This window comes from Theropithecus gelada, chromosome 2, assembly GCF_003255815.1.
Source record: "Theropithecus gelada isolate Dixy chromosome 2, Tgel_1.0, whole genome shotgun sequence".
In the NCBI taxonomy this organism is placed as follows: Eukaryota; Metazoa; Chordata; class Mammalia; order Primates; family Cercopithecidae; genus Theropithecus; species Theropithecus gelada.
This window is the reverse complement of record NC_037669.1, coordinates 28,500,394-28,522,980: the sequence shown is the minus strand read 5'-3', so window position 1 is coordinate 28,522,980 and position 22,587 is coordinate 28,500,394. Positions and strand designations below refer to the sequence as shown.

At 39.3% G+C, this 22,587-nt stretch overlaps 1 protein-coding gene across 1 annotated transcript in view; it reads left to right on the top strand.

The window, feature by feature from the left end:
- MYH15 (myosin heavy chain 15) overlaps nucleotides 1–22,587 on the top strand; it is a 131,950-nt gene that overhangs the window by 5,685 nt on the left and 103,678 nt on the right. Inside the window, exons 3-11 of the mRNA XM_025375445.1 lie at nucleotides 2,362–2,468; nucleotides 6,339–6,482; nucleotides 7,919–8,075; nucleotides 8,708–8,735; nucleotides 10,044–10,137; nucleotides 11,991–12,083; nucleotides 14,663–14,726; nucleotides 15,230–15,325; nucleotides 21,325–21,428. Of these exons, the coding sequence (XP_025231230.1) occupies nucleotides 2,362–2,468; nucleotides 6,339–6,482; nucleotides 7,919–8,075; nucleotides 8,708–8,735; nucleotides 10,044–10,137; nucleotides 11,991–12,083; nucleotides 14,663–14,726; nucleotides 15,230–15,325; nucleotides 21,325–21,428 (887 nt within the window). The remainder of the gene's footprint in view (nucleotides 1–2,361; nucleotides 2,469–6,338; nucleotides 6,483–7,918; nucleotides 8,076–8,707; nucleotides 8,736–10,043; nucleotides 10,138–11,990; nucleotides 12,084–14,662; nucleotides 14,727–15,229; nucleotides 15,326–21,324; nucleotides 21,429–22,587) is intronic.

The following is a 22,587-nucleotide window of genomic DNA, read 5'->3' as shown; positions in this document are numbered from 1 at the left end:
CATCATGAGGCAGGCGATGAGCCTACTCCTGAAGAGAAGAATTGGAGGAGAAAAAGCTAAGCATGTGTTAGAGGAGGCAGGCTGTAATGGAGAAGCACTGATTCAGGAGGTGGATGATCTCATTTCTAGAGACATTATTACAGTGACTGCCACTAATTAGCTATGTGACTATGGGCAACTCTCTTCATCTCTCTCCCAAGGTTCTTTTTCTAAAAAGAGAGAGAGATACAGAGGGAGAGAGTCTGTGCCAGGTGACCTTCAAGTTTCTTTCAAATGATAACATTTGGTTTAAAATGCAGAGCATTTTACCTTAAACATACACAAAAAAATGTATGCTAACTGGGTGCTTTTGAAAAACAAGCATATTTTCATAGACATAACACAAAGCAAAATCAGTTTTTGCAAAAAGGGACCAAAATAATGAATACAATGCAAAGCCAGTATTTAAAACACAAACGATAAGTAGAAAGCAAATGCACAATCAGCTAGATGGGAACATAAACTCCTCTTGCCAAGCAGTTTTAGTGGTGAATTGTTTGTAATCAGGGAAACGAAGAAGGCAGCGCTGATAGCAAGAAAGTCATGAGCAACCAAATTCTTTGCAGAAACAAGCATGGTGGAAGAAGGGGCGAATGGTGCCCAACTTCAGCTCTTTTGTACACACTCCTTCCCCAGTCTTACTACCTTCCTCTGGGAAATAAGGACCATCTGTCCTGCGGCAGTGACCCCTCTCTAGCTTTTGTGACTCATATATTAGAGGTGATGGTGGTGACTGAGTTCACATTACCTGTTAGTGCTGTGGTTATAGTGGGGTTTTTACCTGTGTCTTCCCTAGCCATTCATTGGCTAGCATTTTCCCCTTTTCAGCCAAAGGCTTTCCCCATCTACCCGAGTAGCTGTGATCTGGGGACTTCTGTGAGCTTCTACTAGGCTCATTTTCATATTCATATATATATAAATTTCATTTTCATATATATATATATAAAAGGAAAGTGTGATATATTACATATACATATATATACACACATATATATACTTTTAAAGGAAAATGAGCCAACTCCTGGGTTCAAGTGATCTTTCTCATTCAGTCTCCTGAATAGCTAAGACTACAGTCATGCATCGTCACACCCGCCTAATTTTTATTTTTTTATTTTTTATTTTTGAGACAGAGTCTCACTCTGTCACCCAGGCTGGAGTGCAGTAGTGGGATCTCTGCTCACTGCAACCTCCGACTCCCTGGTTCAAGTGATTCTCTTGCCTCAGCCTCCTGAGTAGCTGGGATTACAGGCACATGTCACCATGCCCAACTAATTTTTGTATTTTTAGTAGAAATGGGATTTCACCATGTTGGCCAGGATGGTCTCAATCTCCTGACCTCGTGATCCGCCCGCCACGGCCTCCCAAAGTGCTGGGATTACAGGCGTCAGCCACCGCACCTGGCCTTATTTGTTTTTTTGTAGAGACAGGACTGGGGGAGTAAAGGGTCTTGCTATATTGCCCAGGCTACTCTTGAACTCCTGGGGTCAGGATATCCTCTCACCTTGACCTCCCGAAGTGCTAGAATTATGAATATGAGCCACTGCACCCAGGCCCTTAAAATCATAGTTTTTATTCATCATCACTATCTGCTTCAAGTGGGAGAGAAAGAGAAGCTGCCTCAGGTGTTCATAAGAGTTCTGGCTCATTTCACCCCAGACCTCTTGTTGGTTAATCAGTTTATGGAGGGCTACTTTGCTGAGGGATGGGGTATGGGAGTGAGAAAGGTGAAGAGAGAAAAAGAACATATGGGGGGCAAATAATATGAGCTGGTTATGTTGTGTGACATAAACAACCCATATTCTCTCTTCTCAACCTGCCCCCCTGCCAATTCAACCATGTAATTTCACTTAGCTGACTTTCACTCCAAGATTAGACATGAGGTCTAAAGACACACTGAAGAACGTAACCATTAATCTAAATTTTCACTTAGTTGTTCCCAGACCTTTCTGAATGAGTTTTTTTGGGGAGGGAATCTGGAAGGGGTGCAAGCACCAGGGCGGTTAGGTGGTTACCTAAATCCTGGGGTGTGAGTGGAGGAAAGTGTTGGGGTTGGAAGGGGTGTTGGGAGGTAACTTTCTTGTAGCAAAATGATCTATGGCGCCCCCAAGCTGCCGCTTGCTGAGATGTTTCTTGTTCCTGTAGAGCCATTATGTGAGTGAGTGTGTCTTCAGGATGAGCTTTCATGATTTTATCTAACTTTGCAAGTTCCTGTAGTCAACAAGCCGATTTAGCAGAAATGAGATTAGATCTATCAGTATGAAAGTGTCCAGTGTATATTTCTGTAAGTACTATAGCTATAATCCATTTTTTTTTTCTCTACAGGGAAGAAGAAATGCTGGATTCCTGATGGTGAGAATGCTTATATCGAGGCTGAGGTAAAAGGGAGTGAAGATGATGGAACAGTAATTGTTGAGACAACAGATGGAAAGGTAAAGAAATTTTTATTTCATTGTGTTGATGACTATGTTCTCTGTCAAATAACTAAATATATTATTTCTATAATATTTTAATTAAAGACCTGGAGTAGGAGATACCACTGACTCACTGTGAAGTCATTCATTTTAAGAAGCTCCTCCTTAAGTCAATGGGCACAGTGGCTCATGCCTGTAATCTCAGCACTTTGGGAGGCCGAGGCGGGCAGATTGCTTGAGCCCAGGAGTTTGAGACCAGCCTGGGTGACATGGCGAAATCCTGTCTCTACAAAAAATACAAAAATAAGCCAGGTGTGGTGGTATGTGCTTGTAGTCCCAGCTACTTGGGAGGCTGAGGTGGGAGGATCACCTGAATCTGGGGAGGTCGAGGTTGCAGTGAGCAGGGATCCCACTCTGGTTGCACCCCAGCCTGAGCAACCAGAGTGAGATCCTGTCACCAAAAACAAATAAACAAACAGAAAAAAACTCCTCTTACCATCAAAGATTTAATGAAGAACAGTGAATAAATCAGAGTAACACAATTGCCAGTGACAAAGATTATTGACCAGAACTCACAGCCATTTCCACTTTTTCATCAATGTTTCAAGTTAGTATTTTTTTAAAAAGGTATCCTGTGGGATGAATAATGACTTAAGGAATCATGAAGAAAGTTGTGTTTGTAGGATCAAGAATGAGATGTATAATTTGAGTAAAAATGGCATAGTGTCACAGAGACCAAGTGATGGGTGAATGGCCAGTAATGACAAATGCTACAGAAGGAGATTAAGAGTTGGAGAAAGTCTTGGATTTCAGAATTAGGAGGTCACCTATGACTTTTGAAAGAAAAGGTTATGCCAAGTGTTGGGGTACAAGCTGGACCGTTTCACAGAGGAAATGTGTAGTGAAGCCATAATACCCCCAGCCCCTTCTCCCTGCCACCAAGGCATTCAGAGAGGCAGGGTAACATTGAGAAGACAGCTCACTCTCAGAACCTTTGCCTATATTGCTGACTTCACATTATCTGCCACCCCATGGTATAAGCTGGGCCCCATTTCTATCCTACTTCAATGAACGCTTCCTTATAGATTTTACAGATGATTCCCTGCCAATATTCACTTCTCTAAACTCCTTCAAATTCTGTCTCTTCCCAAATCCATAACAAGCCACATCCTATAACAAGCAGATATTGTTGATATCAAGAAAGTTTGTCTTTTTAATGCTCTATTTGTTTTTAGGCAATTTACCATCTAACGTGTTGCCATCTGATTTTTAAAATTCTGGAAGCCACTCATAAACTACCACACAGAATGCTTTCATATGTCTTCCTGACAGTCAATATTTGTTATGTAAAAAAATCTCAAATTAGGTAGATGTTATTTGACTCTTCATGAAATTAAGAAAAGAACTTGGTCGTTTTCAACTGGAACATAAATAGGTGGACAAGGGAAAATTCAGCAAGAAATTTTCCTTAGTCCTAAATCAGTAAACGAAGAAATAGAGACTCAGTCAGGGTCATTTAGCCTTGGGACAATATTTTATTAGAAAAGATCCCCCAAATAAATCTTGTGCCTATTAGCAGTCATTCCCCCTTCTTTCCTCCTGCACCAGCCCCAGGCAATCACTGATCTACTTTCTATCTCTATAGATTTGCCTATTCTAGCAATTTCAGATAAACAGGAGCATAGAATCAGTGGCCTTTTGTTTCTGGCTTCTTTCACTTAGCATAATGTTTTTGAGGTTCATTCACATTGTCACATGAATAAATATTTATTTCATTCCCTTTTATGGATAAATAGTATTCCATTTTACGGATATACCATGTTGTTCATCCATTCATCAGTTGATTATCACTGGGTTGTTTGTATGTTCTGTCTATTATGAATAATGTTTCTATGAACATGCATGTGCAAGTTTTTGTGGGGACACATGTTTTCATTTCTCTTGGGAGTGCATTTGCTGGATCATATGGTAACTCTGTATTAAGCATTTTGAGAAATTTCCAAACTGCTTTCCAAAGTGGCTACCATTTTACATTTCCATCAGCAACATATAAGAATGAAACTTTCTCCATATTCTTACAAGCACATTTTATTTTCTTTTTGATTACAGCCATTCTGTTGGGCATAAAGTGGTATTTGAATGTGATTTTTATTTGCATTTCCCCAGTGACTAATGACGTTGAGCATCTTTTCATGTACATATTGGCCATTTGTTTATCTCCTTCAGGGAAATGTCTATTCAAACTCTTTGCCCATTTTTTTTAATTGGGCTATTGCCTCTCCATTATTCAGTTGTAAGAGTTCTTTTTACTTTCTGGATGCAAATCCCTTATCACATGTATTATTTGTACATATTTTCTCTCAGTCTATGTATTGTCTTCTCATTTTCTTAATGATGACCAACTAAATTTTATTAGGCCTCCAGATGTGAGGCTTGCTCTTCTAAGCACATTCTCCAAAACAAACTACTTTGCCTTCAACAGCACTTAAGGTGATTTGTGACTATAATGTGGTTACAACCATACGAAGAAGAGCATGAAAGCCATTAATGCAGGTAGAAAGAAGAGTCTGAAGGTGGTTTATTTTGTCCTGCTTGTCCTTCCTTCATGTTATGAAGGTCCCATTCCCCCAGCTTTACTCTTTGTCTCCCTGGCTCCAGGATTCCTCTTCCTCATGTTAGAAGTGACTACACTTCCAATCACCTTTGGTCTTTGTAACATTAACAAAGGCAATAAATCCAGTGGGTGTAAAGTACTACTTATCGATGAAAGTTGGTAATGAAAAAAATAGAAAAATAGAATTAGGGAAAAGGGGAGGTTTTTGAAGATGTATGAGATAGGATTACGTTCTGCATGGGTTTGAGGGGAGATGAGGAGTCCTTGAAATACAGAAAGTGAAGGGACTCAAAAGAAGAGGGATTACTATTAGAACAATGTTGAAGAAGACAGATGGATAGAAATTGAATCAAGAATGTAAAGAGTGTGAGAGCCTTGGGAAGAAGCCATCACCAACTAGGATTAAATGGGGCAATCAATTGACACAAATATGTATTAATCATGGAAAAGGGGTATAGAAAGGGTGTTAGGAAACCTGTGAGAAGAATCTCAAGAAAGTCTTTGATAGTAGAAATGCATCCATATTCATCAAGATATTAATATTTATTATTTACCATATCCCAAGCATTGTGATTATAGTTACTAAGCATTTAATAATTATAGTTATTAAGACAACAACATCAAAAATGAACATGCATGTGCAAGTTTTTGAATGTCATTAAAGAAGACAACATCAAAAATCCTTCTTAAGGTATTTATAGTCTAGCCAGAAAATAGTCTAACATAGTCAATTATTAAAACATACACAAGAGTATTAATGTAAAGATAGTACAAATGGTAAGACTTAACAAAAGAGGACAAACTAATAAGCTGGAGTAGTTGGGAAGGTTTGAGGGAGGAGACAGGTTTTGAACTAGGTCTGGAAGGAAAAGGTCTGCCTCCTTAATCCTCCACTCCAAGCTGCTGCTTCTAAATTTCCAAGGTATGTTGGGACATCAAGGGCTGGAAGTTGGGGGTTAGATCGTGCATAATATGATCTATGTACTCTTAGAGGCAATCAGGGCTAGCCAGAAGCCACAAGATTAGGGTAGTGCATGACAGAAAATCTTGATATAACAAAAATACTATGTTTACTTCATCTTTAGGGAAGGAGAGGACTTTTTCAGGGAGCACCTGCTTTTTTCCATGAAGTTTGGCTTAATTTCTTCTGGTCCCATCCCCTAATGAGGCATCATTTTTTTCTTTTTGAGTCTGAATATTCTTTCTGATGCATGGGAAAATGAATAAGCATCGGAGACAGGGGAATATATCGTGTATTTTTCTTCTCTCTGCAGAGTCTGAGCATAAAAGAGGACAAAATCCAGCAGATGAATCCTCCAGAGTTTGAAATGATTGAAGATATGGCAATGCTGACTCACCTCAATGAGGCATCCGTGCTGCATGCCCTGAAGCGGCGCTATGGCCAGTGGATGATCTATGTGTGTAATATGCTTTCCTGCTGAACTGTCATGCTGGCACTCAGATTGCACGTCCCAGTCTCTCCTGGGTGCTCTCTCACATTGAGTCTAAGCATGCTCACATGGGGATAGTCCTTGAGGAATGTCTACTGGGAAGGGACCTTATCTTAGCATTTCCCCAATTTCATTTTGTCAACATTCATGTGCCTTCCCACAGATCACCCTTAGTTAAAAGCATGAGGCTTGGAGCCTGACAGACTAGCCATCAGCACTGTCACTTGCTTGTTAAGTTTCCTAACTTCTTGAAGTTGCCTTATCTATAAAGTGGGATAACAATGTCTGCCTCTCCATGGGAGCCTGGGGGATTAAATAAAAGAATGTAGGTAAAGCACCTAGTTCAATGCATGTCACCTAGTTAGTGATTAATGAGTGAGATGATTTCTTCATCATCATTAAATTGATGATGGTTGGTTGCTCAGGTTCTTTGACTTCTCAAAACCTATGCAGCAGAAGCAGTGCTGAGTAGATTAAGCTAAGATGTAGCATCTGGGACCCATGGCCATAGGAACCATGGCATGCAACCAGCTTGCTCCTCAGCTTTCTGATTTACCACGTAACTGTGTTAGTTTCCCTGGGGTGCTATAACAAAATTACCACAAGCTGGGTGGCTTAAAACAACAGAAATTATTCTCTTACAGTGCTGGAGGCCAGAAGTCCAAAATCAAATCCAATCAGCAGGCTGCACTCCCTCTGGAGGCCTTTGGGGGAGAATCTTTCCTTGTCTCTTCCAGCTTCTAGTGGCTCTAGCATTCCTTTTGGTTGTATCACTCCATCTCTGCCTCCATTGTCACATCACCTTCTCCTGTGTGTGTCTTTTATAAAAACACAAGTTATTGTATTTAAGACCCACCTGGATGTCATCATCTTGAGACCCTTAACCCTTAATTACATTTGTAAAGGCTCTATTTTTTCCAAATAAGATCACATTCACAGGCTCTGGAGAATAGGACATAAACATATCTATTTAGGGGCCATAATTCAACCCCTTCAGTGACTGAGTGACCCACATGAGCTATTCCTTCTCAGTGCCCTAAAAATCAAGCCCCTAATCTTGCTGAGGCAGAGAATCCCCTCTGGCCTCAAATGCCTGATGGCTGGTTACTGAAATCTCTGCAGTCCTACCATTAGGGTCCTCTCTGTCTTCAGAAGCTCCATGTGTCAGACTTGTTAGTAATTAGCAGGTCTCCCAGGAGAGAGGTAATCCCAGGTCCTGATGTTACTCTAACCTGGTTCTGTCTCTTCTTGTTAGAAGTCCCTTCTCTACATGATTCCAAAAACTCTCCTCTGAGTTCCTTTATAAGTAACATTTGAGCAAATGTTACTTGACAGTGGAAGAGCTGACAAACCTGGAAGTATTTCTAATCTAGTTTCTGAAATCTTTTCTGATCTTCCCTCAGACATATTCAGGTCTCTTCTGTGTGACCATAAACCCTTACAAATGGCTTCCCGTGTATAAGAAAGAAGTCGTGGCCGCCTACAAAGGGAAGAGGCGATCAGAGGCTCCCCCTCACATCTTTGCTGTTGCCAATAATGCCTTTCAGGACATGCTTCACAGTGAGTAGCTGCCCTACAAAATGAAAAGTAAAAATATCTGATCTACTTTTTTTCTATGTGCCTAAGAGGCACTTAGGCATTGTGAGTGGAGCATGGCCTTTACAGTTAGCTAATCACTTGAAGCCTCTGTTTCCTTCTAGATAAAATGTGGGCGAAATAGTACCTACCTCCTAGGGTTATTGGGCCGATTAGTTTGTACATCAAAGTGAGATAATGCATTTAAAGTGCTCGGCCCAGTGGCTGGCCCAGAGTAAGCCCCCTGTAGATGTTAGCCTTTATTATATAAAGCATCTGCTCTAGTGTCTGGCACAAAGAAGTTATTCTATAGATATTATTACACAATGATTCTTAAAAGGCTTAAAGTGTCAAGAATCTCAATCATTAGTTGGTTACCATTTGTATGTAGAGCAAAGAAATAGGCCTTTAATTTATATGTTCTTATGACTGGCATACATAGGGGCAAGAGAAAATCGATTTTACTCTGTACCATTTGAGTGCTATGTTTTTCTAACTATAAATGATGCTAATCCTTTCCCTTGTGTCTGATTTCAAATTGTAGCTAGGGAAATTTTGAATAAGTTCATACTAATACATAATCCTCGAATATTCTGGCATTTTTCTTTCTTTTGTAGATCGAGAAAATCAGTCTATACTCTTTACGTAAGTGTTTGCCTTGTTTTTCTTTTTTGGCCTGAAGTAAGTTTCAGTGGAAATAGATACCTCCATTTCACTGGGAATAAAACTTTGATTCACCATCTTTGAATTAATTGCCCTTTAGGTGCAATACCTTTGAGGTAAGAAAAAGATACTCAGGAAATTGTCATTGTGCTTTAGTCAGTGATGACTCCAAATATGGTGTCAGCTAGTCTGCCTCCCTCATTTTCAGAGATCCTTTAGAAATAGTGCATGAGCTGATCTTAATTACTTTCTTGATGATTAAGAGAGCTACACTGTCCCAAATGGTCACCTTCAAAAGCCTCTGGACTGGCTAAGCAGAGGGGCTGAATGTCCAGTAGGTATGCCCATGGAACATTTAAGAAGCAGTTGTGGGCAGCCAGATTGGGGCAGGCCAAAGTACATGAAGCAGTGAAAACTAAAAGATGGTGACATTTAGAGAAATAAGAAAGGGAGTGAAAAGGATAGAAGGAAGGGTCACAGTGGTATCTTATTGTATGTGAGTTTTGATGAAAAGAGCACTGGCCGGCCAGGTAAAGTGTCAGCATGGTGACTGAGACTCAAGGGGCTGTGAAGTGCTAAAGTCCTTTACCTTCCCATGCAATGATGATGATACCATCTTGTACATTGGGCTCTCCATCGGTTTCAGTTATCCCAGGAGAAATCATAAGGTCTCAGAATTTTAGAGCTAGATGAACAGTTGGAGTTCAGACTTTCGTAGAGATGATAAACTATTTTCTGGAGTTTTGTATAGATAAAGGCAGGCAGGCCTTGATTCAATGATGCTTATGTTGAAGAGGCTATAGATTTACCACTGTGCTCTTCCCACATTACAAAGTTAGCTAGTTGTCAAAGGTAAGGTAAAGCCTAAAGCCCAACTGCCTGGTGAAGTAATTGGTAGCCTTTTTCTGAGAAGAGGGTTGGACTTGGCTGTATGGTAGCCTTCATATGTGAAAATCTCTTGAACAGCTGGTAATGAGGAGCCTTGTCTAGTTAGAAGAGGCGCTTTCCTACTCTTTGTTATTAGGACCATAAGGAACAGGCTTCCTAATATTTACAAAATTTGTGATCTTTCTAACTCCAGATTTTTGCCCATGCTGTTTTCCCAGCCTGAAATGTCCTTGCCTTTCTCCCAACCAATTAAATGTCAATATGTCCTCAAGTTCCATCAGAAGCTCTACTTTTATGTAAAAGCTTCCCTGCTTGCCATAGCCTATATGATCAAAATTACCTTTCTTTCATTGCGTTGATAATCAGAACTAGTTAACTGTGTCACTGAATTTCAAATCACAGAGGAGAATCTGGTGCTGGAAAGACTGTGAACAGCAAACATATTATCCAGTATTTTGCCACCATAGCAGCCATGAGTGAACCCAGGAAAAAGCCGGTAAGTGTTTATATAGCTTGGCAGAAAAGATGAGGTGGCCCTATCCACTGGATCATGGAGGCTCTGTCCTGACCACTTTTGGGAAGTAAGGAGGCAACAAGTGCCACAGGACAATTTGCAAATCATAGAAAAGTATTTTTTTTTTAATCTTTCCTTTGCTCCTTGAGAGGATCATCAAATGCTACAAACAATAACATGAAAACATTAATTACATAATCAATTTCACATCTGCTTAAAGGGGCATTTTCTGGCCTGGTCTTTGTTTGTTGGATCTGTAAGTTAAGTCTTCAAGATTCAAACCATCTTACCTAAAGTCTAGGGTCATCGGTGGCTTGGATATTTCTGAATCCCTTTAGCTACTGTGAGATATCAAATTCCCATAAATATACACCAATAAAAGTTTTCTTCATTCATACCTAACTCCTGGATCAAGTTCTAAATGCCTAATGGACATACCCCTCAATGTTAATCACATACCACGTTCAGAAAAACCTTTGCCTTCCCTATTTCAAAAAAAAAAAAAAAACTTGTTCATTTTAGTTCAGCTCCATTAACATGTTAATGGGCATCATAATAACTAGAGGATAACTAAGACCATACACGTTGGTATGCAAAATAAAATTAGGTAATGCTGAATGGAACTCAAAATCAATGAGTTATTGAGCTGTTAGACCTCTCATTTTTCTATGTCTGGCATGATTATTTTGCTTTTTCAATTAGATACTGGATGTTTGCTGTTTTTGCAAAGTAAGAAATATATTAAAATAGTCATCTGGCTCAATTTTTAAACTATAGAAGTTTCTTTTCTAACGACCACATTCCTGAGTTTGATTACTGATTTCTTTGGATATCATTGAACTCTTTTATTTATAGATAGTTATATCTATAACTTTGTTTTTACAAGCATTTTAGATTTTTTTTTTTTGGTGTGCATTAAATGGTTTGGTTTAGCCATTGAGTTTTATGATATAATACAATACATAATATATAACACTTCTATGGAAATCTTTGCTCATATATATATAATGTTCTCTAACTTATTTGAAGGACAGTAAACCCATATTACTGAGGAGGGATATAATACTTATAAATCCATAAATTATTGAGTACGATGTACTATATACGTTCCCCCATAAAATGGGGAGTATTATATAGTAGAAGGGATATAAGAAGGGATATAATATTTACAAATCCATAAATTATTAAATACCATATACTATATAGTTACCCCCATAAAATGGGTCTTTGAGGCTGACTGGAAAACAACAAAGCCATGTAGATATGGTAGATAGGTCGATGATATGTTTTGGCCCATCAGCCTGAGCACACGTGATTCAAATTCAAGATCAATACTATTAAAAGTCACTACTCGGTGGGAACCTCTAGATTACTTAGGAAAAGAAGCAAGCAAAAGTGTAGTTTAATAACACCAAGAGTCTGTTGTATTATGCTAGGATAAATTTCCAGGTACAAAGATCAGATGGGAAAAGAGGAAGATTAATGATGGGGGAAATACATGATATGATATTTGTCTGTAAATAAGCTGGTATGTTTTTCTTTTTTATTTGGTGACGATTTTTTTTTTCCCACTCAGGCCAATGCCAACCAAAAAAGAAGCATTGCAAATAAATGAGCTCCCACGTATTCATAGGGGTATTGTATATTGTTAGCCTCTGTCATCCAACTGTTTTTCTGATTTCTCATTCCAAGATAATATAACCAAATTTGGAAGCAGATTTTGGCCATTGGTTATCAAAGCAAGAATGGGGTTTGACCTGGAGATGGAGGGCTTGCCACATTACAGAATTCTACTAATAGCTTAATCAACTGTACTTCTCTTTCATGTGTCTCAGGGGGCGTTAGAAGAGCAAATCATGCAAGCGAATATTATCTTGGAAGCATTTGGAAATGCTAAAACCCTGAGAAATGACAACTCCTCTCGTTTTGTAAGTAACATGATTTAGCATAATATCAAAGTATTTAATTTGTATGCAATGGTAAAACTCATATGTAAGCACATAGGTATGAAAAAAATTCTAGAACACCAAAGAAGCTCTTTGATTAAAGTTTGTAATGTTAGATTTCTCACAAACATTTACCATCTATATCATTAAGACAATTAAATTTTTATAAATAAATATACATCTGAAGAGTTTCTATTTGGTCAATTTCAAGAAAAAAGCATTTATCTTAATAGTTTCAAATTCCACTCCCAGTAGAGAAGCTCACCCAAAAAATTATAATCATGCCTTATATTTTATTACGTTGTACATATTTGAAATATTTTCTCCTTCGTAATTTCCTAAACCAGTAGGCACTTCCTAATTCACTTACTATAATTACTGTTTGTACTCTTGCCTATGGCCTCCTTACCCCTGAATATTTTTCACTGAAGACTTTTTTGGGGGTCTGACGAGAAAGTATTTTTAAGTAGCTTTTGATAACTAGAACTCCCACGGAAGAGGAAGAATTTGGATTTCTAAACCTAGTTTAACAAATTCATATTATGCCAAGAATGAGTGGCAGGGAGCCACTGTATAATTCACAAGAAAATTTGCAGAAGGCTTCCTGTTTGAGTCTCCCGGCATAATTAAATAATAACCACATGCTGATTTGGCTAGTTTCCATCCAAAGCCTTAGAGCTGCTCTGTTCACATTTAGATGTGCTTACAGTGTCTGGCTGGTCATAGCAGGCACTAATACTGGTTCATAAAACAACTGGTAGATTTGGGATTTGTTAGAATGCTAAAGGACTTTCTGCTGAAATATGAAAGATAGAAATCTGGGGAAAAAAAAGCAAGGGAAGAAAAAGGAAGGAATAGAGGGATGGAAAAAGAACATTTTTAAAAAGGAAAGAGGAAAGATAAGGAAAAAAATAAAAGGAAGAAAGGGAAAAACATCAGGTAAAAAGAAAGATAGCCAAGTGTGGTGGCTCATGCCTGTAACCCTAACATTTTGGGAGGCTGAAGTGGGCAGATCACTTGAGCCCAGGAGTTCGAGATCAGCCTGGGTAACACAGTGAGACTTTGTCTCTACTAAAAACACAAATATTAGCCTGGAGTGGTCGTGTGCACCTGTAGTCCCAGTTACTCAAGTGGCTGAGGCAGGAGGATGACTTGAACCCAGGTGTTTGAGGCTGCAATGAGCTATGATGATACCACTACACTCCGGCTGGGTGACAGAGCAGGAACTTGCCTTAAAAAACGATGAAGAAGAGAACAGAAAGGAGAGAAAAGTTGGAAAGACAGAAGGAAAGAAGTAGAGGAGAAAAATAAGCATGAAGATGGATCAATGGAAGGAAAGAAAGAAGAGAGAAGAAAAAAAAAAAGGAGTTCAAAATAATCAAGAAATCTGGGTTAAAATTTTCAATTAATACTAAATAGATATGTATACATATACCTCTGTATATGTGTATGTGCACACATATATATGTACCTGCGCGTTTGTATGTATGGGTATAGATACATGTGTGTTTGTGTGTGTGACTCCCACTGTCCTACATATTTTAATGTACCTGTTCGATCCCCCTGTACAGAGCTACTCACCTCTTCTTGCCAGGCTGCTGTCCTGCCCTGGTGCCTTCCTGGCATGGGCCAACCTCCACCAGGCTGACTTCCTCCCTGTTCCAGCATCCTCATCCCACAGGCTCTAGCTGCAACCAGATGGTGCCACCTCCTTAGCTGCATCTGGCATTCTGACATGGGCGCTGGCACCTCTGGACAGCATTTCTGCCCCTCTAGATCCTGCCTTATGGCTTTTCACTGATAAGGAAGAAAGAGTTTCTGTCTATTCTTTAGGCCAAGGTGTGCTTTGAAACAAATTAGATCACATCACTCCTCTGCTTAAAACCTTACAATGTCTCCCAAGCACACAAAAAATAAAACCCTACCCTTTCCCATGTTCTACATGGCTTACATGATATGGAGTTTGTCTACCTCTTCAACTCCATTTTATGCCCCCTCTTTCTCTGACTTTCTAAGTTCTAGGATACTGGCTTTTCTTGTGATTTTATGTCAGAGCTGTTGCAGTAACTGCTTACCCACTAGCCTATAAGGTTTGTGAGGGTAGGGACCATGTCTATTTTTCTTGTGTGGTATCTCTAGTGCCTAGAAGGTTACCTGGATCTTAGTAGATGCTCAATGAATGTTGGTGAATGAACAAACAAATATGATGAGGAAATATTTTTATTATCTTTAGATAAGAACAGTGAGGCCCAGAGAGATTTCACAGTGCCCGCAAGAATACACAGGTAGCAATCAGCAGATTTGGGGCTACAAGCCAGAACCACTGCTAGTCCTGACAATCATTCTGGCTTCCTCCAGATATTAGCTGGTGCTATCTCATCTCAAACCCACATTGCATTTTTCTGTTCTTTTTTTTTTTTTTTTTTTTTGGTTTGTTTGTTTCTTACTTTTGAGGAAGTAGTCGTTTTGAGAGTTACATATAGTGAAGCCATTGCAAGTGTTTGGAAAATTTGAATAGGAAACTGTGTTCTGTGTCTGAGTGTGTTCTGTGTCCACACTAGGGCAAATTCATCAGGATGCACTTTGGTGCCAGAGGCATGCTGTCATCTGTGGACATTGACATCTGTAAGTAGTCATTGCACTATCTGATTACTTTTTTTCCTTCTTCCTTCTTTTCTTTTCTTTTCTTTTCTTTCTTTTCTTTCCTTTCCTTTCCTTTTCTCTCTCTCTCTTTCTCTTTCTCCCTTCCTTCTTTCTTTCTTTTCTTTTCTTTCTTGACAGGGTCTCACTCTGTTGTTCAGGCTGGAGTGCCATGGCAGGATCATGGCTCACTGCAGCCTCAAACTCCTGGGATCAAGCAATCCTCTACCTCAGCCTCTCAAGTAGCTGCAGCTACAGGCATGTGCCACCATGCCCAGCTAATTTTTAAAATTTTTCTTTGTGGAAACGGGGTCTCACTATGTTGCACGGGCTGGTTTCAAACTCCTGGCCTCAAGTGCTCCTCCCACCTCGGCCTCCCAAAATGCTGGGATTACAATTGTGAGCCACTGCACTCAGCCTGATTACTTTTGTTCTACATTTTGCAAGAATGCCTAAGTATGAATCTTTATTCATTTCTCATCATCCAGATTTTCTTGAAAAGTCCAGGGTGATTTTCCAGCAGCCTGGAGAGAGGAACTACCACATATTCTATCAAATTCTATCTGGACAAAAAGAGCTTCATGGTAAGTGTAGGATTCTGGAGCTTAGGGTTATTCCAAAACAAGAAAAATAAGCCATATTTGGGGGATGAAAAAGTGTTATTCAGTAAGTTTCTTAGCCTATTTAGACTTCAGTATATTCATCCTTAAAACTTAAGGAGTTGAACCAATTATAGAACTAGTGTTGTATAATTTTATATGGACAGACAGTAAATGGCAACACTTCTTTTTCAATTTGGTAGCAAAAGGAAGAAGAGTGTTTGAAAGTGGGTAGGATACCCAGCAGAGGTGAGTGGGTGTGTGTGTGTGTGTGTGTGTGTGTGTATAAAAGCATTAATTTAAGGCCTTAATTAGAACTACATGAGTGGTAAAGATAAGAGACCCGGGGAGGGAGATAGCATCATAGTGTGTGGTGGTCAATGGGAGTTTCCTCTCTTTTTTCTTTTTTAGTAGAGATGGGGTTTCACCATGTTGGCCAGGCTGGTCTCAAACTCCTGGCCTCAAGAAATCCTCCCACCTTGGCCTCCCAAAGTGCTGGGATTACAGGTGTGAACCACCGTGTCTGGCTCAGGAGTTTTATAAAGAAGGGGAATTTAGGTTGGGAAACGAAGAATGGGAAGGGGATTCAGTCGACAAAGTGAAGAGTGGAGGCTACTTCTGGTAGGAGGAAGAGTGTACACAATGTTGGGAAAGGGCAAAGCAGGAGCAGGGAACAGAGAGACCAGTTTGACTAAAGGAAAAGATTTGCATAGAGGAATAGTGGAGATTTTATTCTGATGGTTGCTGAACTCAGGGAGTTGGCAGAGCAAGTGTGTGAGTGTGTTGTGGGGAGTGAGGCAATAGGAGATCATGATTTATTGAGGGCAGTATTTGGGACGATTAAGCTGGTAATGGGCAGGATGGTGTGGAGGCAGAGATTTGGATGGAAGGGATTGCAAATGTCCCAGTATGAGATGACAAGATAGTGATCTAGAAGAGTGTCTGGGAATGGAAGGGTGGGGGAAAAGAGATAGATGCATGGAAGAATAAACAGGTCTTGATAGTGACTGAATGTAGGAGTGAGGAAGAGTGATGAGTCAAAAATATCCCCAAGTTTTGTGATTTGATTAGGAGAATGATAGTGCCATAAACATAAAATAAGAAAAAATCCCTGTGGAATAAGGGAATGAATTTCATGTATTTATTCAACAAATATTTATTCTGGAGCTTCCATGTGTACATCAGGCACTGCTTTTTAATCATGGGGGGTACAGTGGTGATACAAGATAGACAGGCCTCTGCCCTTCTGAGCTTATAGTCTAGTGTGGAAGACAGGCAACAAACAAGAACAGAATATATGATCTAGGCTGGGCATAGTGACTCATGCCTGTAATCCCAACACTTTGGGAGACTGAGGCAGGTGGATTGCTTGAGGTCAGGAGTTTGAGACCAGCCTGGCCAACATGATAAAACCCAGTCTCTAGTAAAAATATGAAACTTAGCCAGGCATGGTGGCAGGTGCTAGTAATTGTGGCTACTTGGGAGGCTGAGGCAGGAGAATCACTTGAACCTGGGAGGCAGAGGTTGCAGTGAGCCAAGAATGTGCCACTGCACTCTAGCCTGGGAGACAGAGTGAGACTCTGTCTCAAAAAAGAAAAAAACAAATGCTCTAATTTCTTTGTAGGTTATATGGCAGGTGAATAAAGAAAAATAAAGTGCAGTGAGGGGACAGAAAGAAATGGGGTTTGGTAGGGTTGTGGATAGTTCTATTTTAGATGAAATTGTCAGGGAATTTCTCTGAAAAGACAATATTTTTACAGACACCTCAATAAGTAAGGGAGCAAGTAGGCAAAGATTTCCAGGAATAAAATTCCAGGAGGAGGGAACAGTGAGTGCAAAGGTCCTGAGGAAGGAATGCATTTGATTTATTATTGGAATAGCAAAATGGCCACTGTGGGTGGTAGAGAGGGTAACATAGAGTAAAGTAGGCAGGGGTTAGACCATGCAGCACATTGTAGACCATGGCAGAGAGTTTAAAGTGGCATAGGGATTCATTGGAAGGAGAGAATGACATGCTGATTTCATTTCCAAGGTATTGTATTTGAGGTAAGCTTTTGAGGACAACAATGCTCCCACAGAAGTGGACGTAGGATAAGATTACAGATCCAGGCTAGTGAACTGATGGGAACAATTTTCCCAGTCCATTATGCTTAGATTAAGTATGGTATAAATCTAGCAGTGTTTTGACTACTTGGTCTTTAAAGTACCCTTACCAAATGGGGAAAGCTCTGCGAACGAGACAATTATTTTTGCCATAGATGTAATTGGTGTTATGTAAGCAGTACATTCTCTTCCCCACCTTCTCTTCACCTCAACCTGGAACAGGATTTTTTTTTGGTCTTCCATTGATTAACCCTATCAAATCTAACACTCTTGACATGTGTTTCTGGATGGTATAGGGCGACTGACACATAAGATCTGATGAAGGTACCAGCAGAGACTGCAAGATTACTTTCAGAGCATCTCTGTTTACTAATAGAAGCATCTGATGCCTTTGGGCTGCTATGGAAAATTCATGCTTATCTTGAATTCATTTATCTCCTTCAGTCTTTGGGGGTTGCTGAGATTGATTACTGTGCAAAGCCTGACATCTGGTGGTCCAAACTGGGTATTGTCAGTCTACCTGTTTTAGCACCCATTGTCCTTTTGGGGGACATTTTAAAAGATGATCTGGAACTCTTACCATCCATGTTTGCCAAAGAAGAGCTTCAGAGTATCCTGAGGCTTAATACAAGAGGGCATATCTTAACAATATGAGGATGATGTCCACATATCCTGAAATATGAGGATTTGTCCACACTACAAAAGAATTAGGTATGGAAATCACAGCAGAGAGGCTGGCCAACCACTGAAGGAGTCAAGGAAATGAGGTGACATGTTACCTCAGAGCCAGTCCCTATTTGACCTCTACATGGCCATGAGTACCCCTTCACCCCTTTGCTGTCAATTATATCTGACCCTTGTTCCAGGCATAGCTAAGACTCATTTCTTCAGTTCTTTTGGACAGGGCTCATTCAAAATCCTTAGTTCTCACTGCCATCTGCATAGCTTGGTCCTACATATATTTTCCCTTTTCTTTTCTTTTTCTTTTGACTTTTTTTGTTTCTATGTATTTATTGTACCTATTCTTGCTATTCAACTAGTATATAGATTCCAGGAGTGATGATAAGTGACCAAGAGGTCCTTCCATATTGGAATCCTTGACATTTGGCCTCATACCCTGAGTATTCACTTCATAAACTATACAACAATCATGCATCATCATGAGAGAATCTACTGAATGAATGGGAAAAAATACTTGCAAACTGTATATCAATAAGGGGTTAATATCTAAAGTATATAAAGAACTCAACTCAATAGCAAGAAAACAACCAGATTAAAAAATGGATAAAGGATCTGACAGACGTTTCTCCAAAGAAGACATGCAAATGACCAACAGGTCTGTGAGAAAAGACTCAACATCAATAATCATCACGGAAATGCAAAGCAAAAAGCACAATGAGATATTGTCTTGCTATCAGAAGACAAGAGATAATAAATGTCGGCAAGGATGTGAAGAAAAGGGAACTCTTGTTCACTGTTGAGTCAACTATAAATTAGCACAGTTATTATGAAAAATGGTATGAAAGTTAATCAAAAAATTACAAATAGAACTACCTTATGATCCAGTTATCTCACTACTGGGAATACATCCAAGGGAAATGAACTCAGTATCCTGAAGAAATATCTGTACCTCCATGTTCACTGCAGCATTGTTCACAATTGCTGAGATAGAGAAACAACCTAAGTGTCCATGAAGGATGAATGGATAAGAAAATGTGGTCTATATACACAATAGGATACTATTATGCCTTAAAGAAAAAGAAGGAAATCTTGGCTGGGTATGGTAGCTTATGACTGTAATCCCAACACTTTGGGAGGCCCAGGAGGGAGGATTGCTTGAGCCCAGGAGTTCAAGGTCAGCCTGAGTAACATAGCAAGACCCTGTTTCTATAAAAAATTAAAAAATTAGTTGATCATGGTGGCATGCACCTGTGGTCACAGCTACTAGGGAGGCTGAAGTGGGAGGATCACTTGAGCCTGGGAGATTGAGGCTTCAGTGAGCTGTGATCGTGCCACCGCACCTTAGCCTGGGTGACAGAGTGAGACCCTGTCTCAAAAAAAAAAAAAAAAAAAAAAGAAAAGAAAAGAAAAGAACATCTTGTTATTTTTGTCAAGTGTGGCAACGTGGATGAACCTGAAGGATATTATGCTAAGTGAAATAAGGCAGGGACAGAAAGACAAATACCACATTATCTCACCCATGTAGAATCTAAAAAAGTTGAATAAGTTCAGAAGATCTATTGTACAACACAGTGATTATAGTTAATAACCATGTATTATATGCTTGAAATGGTTAACAGAGTAGATTTTAAATATTCTCACCACACAAAAAAATAAGTATGTGAAATGATGATACATTACTTAGCTGGAATAAGCCATTCCGCAATGTATACATGTATCAAAACATCATGTTGTACACCATAAATATATACAATTTTAAATTGTCAATTTAAAAAATAAAAATCATTTAAAAAACAAGTACTGTAAAAAATTTTACAGGTCATTTTTATTAAAATACATATATTAACCTTCTGCTTGATTTAAGCTAGGCCAATTTTGTTTTATTTTTAAAGTTTTATAAAACAAATTTATTGAAGTACTTTTCAACTAAAGTACACGGCATGTGTTTTAAGTATATAACAGGTAAGTGTTAACATATATATGTGTGTGTATGAAACTGTCACCACAATCAACATAATGCATGTATACTTTCAAAAGTGTGCTTGGATCTTCAAAAGGTCCTTGGACCTCCCTCCTGTCCCTTCTCACTCATTGGAGCCCTCCTCTCCCAGCCCCAGTCCCTAAGCAACCACTAATATGCTTTCTGTCACCATAGATTAGTTTGTATTTTCTAGAATGTTTAAAAACAAAACAAAAAAAATAGAGTGTATATTCTTCTTGTCAGGCTTATTTCACCCAGCATAATTATTTTGAAATTCTTCCATGTTCTAGCACGTATTTATAGTTCATTCCTTTGTTTGCTGAATAATAATCCACTGTATGGATGTACAACAGTTTGTTAGCCCATTCAACTGCAGATGGTCATTTGACTTGTTTTCTAACAAAGCTGCTGTGAACGTTTATGTAGCCCAATTTCTTTGTTTCTGAGATTTGGGGTTCAAGATAACCGACTTTCACTTCATTGAGCAATAAATAGAAAAATAAGATCAGCTCAAGAAAAATTCATTGGGATCAAGTGTTGGGCAGTGAGAGGTTAACATGATTCTGCCAAGTCAGTTGATGCGTGGCTGACAGCCTGCCTCTGCTTCGGCCTGGATTATGTTTCCTGACTAAGTGAATCATGTCAGGACTCTTAGACATATCAGGGTGCAGCATTGAACACAGCAGCTGACTTATGGATCCCTTGAAAGACAGACTCAGCTCCCTAATAAGAAGGATGTGATGTGACAGGGTTGCCCTGCTAATGTTCCCTGGGCGCTGACCCCAGGGTCTGACTGCTTCCTAGCTTTTGAAGCTCAGATCTGTTCTACTTATAATTTTACAAAATACCTTTGTCCTCCAGCCCTCAGTCATAAATCTAGGCCAAATTCCTGTTTTCAAAGTTTTACCAGCACACATTGTCTGTGTTTTGTTGTTGTTGTTATTCGTTTGTTTTTGTTTTTTTGCACCAATTGAAACTGCTGCAATTGAATCTGCTTTTGGAATTTGCCAGCCTGTCTTCTCTTGGGAGGCATTAACACATTACTGACAAATTAATAGAGGGCAAACATTGATTGTAGAAGTTTGGGTCTAAAATATGGATTTTATTTTAGCTTGTTTACAAGTATGATTTAAACCGTAAACTGTGAATATTGACCCATTATTTTCTAAGGCCTTGCGGATTTCTTTAAGCTATTTAACGGATGGTTTTCCCACTCTAGACATGCTCCTGGTATCTGCAAATCCCTCAGACTTCCACTTTTGCTCCTGTGGAGCAGTTACTGTGGAGAGCTTGGATGATGCTGAAGAATTGCTGGCCACAGAAGTAAGGCTTGTTAGTTGTCAAAGCGAAATCTGGTAATGGCAATGAGAAATGAAAGACAGCATCTTAGAGTTCTGTTCTTCAGGGACCCGGAGAAGTGGTCTTGCTTCCATAGGGGTGTAGGGCTGCTTCTGTCCAAAGTTTACTGACTTATGAGAAAACTGCACATTGTCAGTATAGTAACTTTGGAAGCTATGAAAAAGTAGAAAGATATTTCAACTCAGTGGCAAACATCTCTTTTATTTGGTGTATATCTTTACAGTCTTTATTCTGTTTTTATCTATTTGCAGCTGCTTTTGTATGGTCATGTTAGTGTTTTTTGTTTTTTTACCAAAAGACTGTAATTATGCTGCATATACATTTGGCGTATAGAATTTGCTTTCTCAGTTTAATCGTTTAAGCATTTCAAGTATCTTTAGGAACTCTTCATAAACATTTAAGTGGGCACTTAAGATTTTATCAGGCATTTGTGCTGTTGTTTATTGAGCTATTCTCCTAGTGTTAGACTCAAGATTTTTTTTCACTCCCACTGAGGTGAATATCTCTGTAGCTTAACACTTTTTCTGTATATCAGATTCACCTTATGCTAGGTTCCTAGAAGTGAAAATACGAAGGATTATGAATTTTTTATAGTCTCTTGGTACATATTCTAAATTAACCACTAGAAAGATTGTACCACTTTTTTCCCTCTTGGGGTGTATGAGAATGCACATCTTGTGCAGTGGATACTTAGGATGCAATTTTATGGTGAGGTGGCTTTTCTTAAACATTTCTTTTCACCAGTCTTTGAAATATGTCTGCTCTAGAATAAAGTCAGGAGAACACATGGGATCACAGAAACAAGCAACTCAGCAGATATGGTGCTTTCTGCCATAACCACGAAAGGCAAAATAATTGACCTGATACAGCCAGTTAGTGATCTGTTGCTGGAAGGAACCAGAGAGAGGCAGGGCATTGAAGGAAAGTTCTAAAACTACTGGGGAATAAACAAGCCTAGTCTTGTGCCTTCCTAATTCTCTTTTAAAGGGATGAGCAGACTGCGGGTGACCAAGTGCCAACAGGGCTGATTTGCATTGCTTTGAACAGAGCTGTCTATCTCATTCCCTTCAGCCCACAGCCCCGAGGTGTAACAGCGGGGGTGAGGTGCTCACTGCAGCCATTA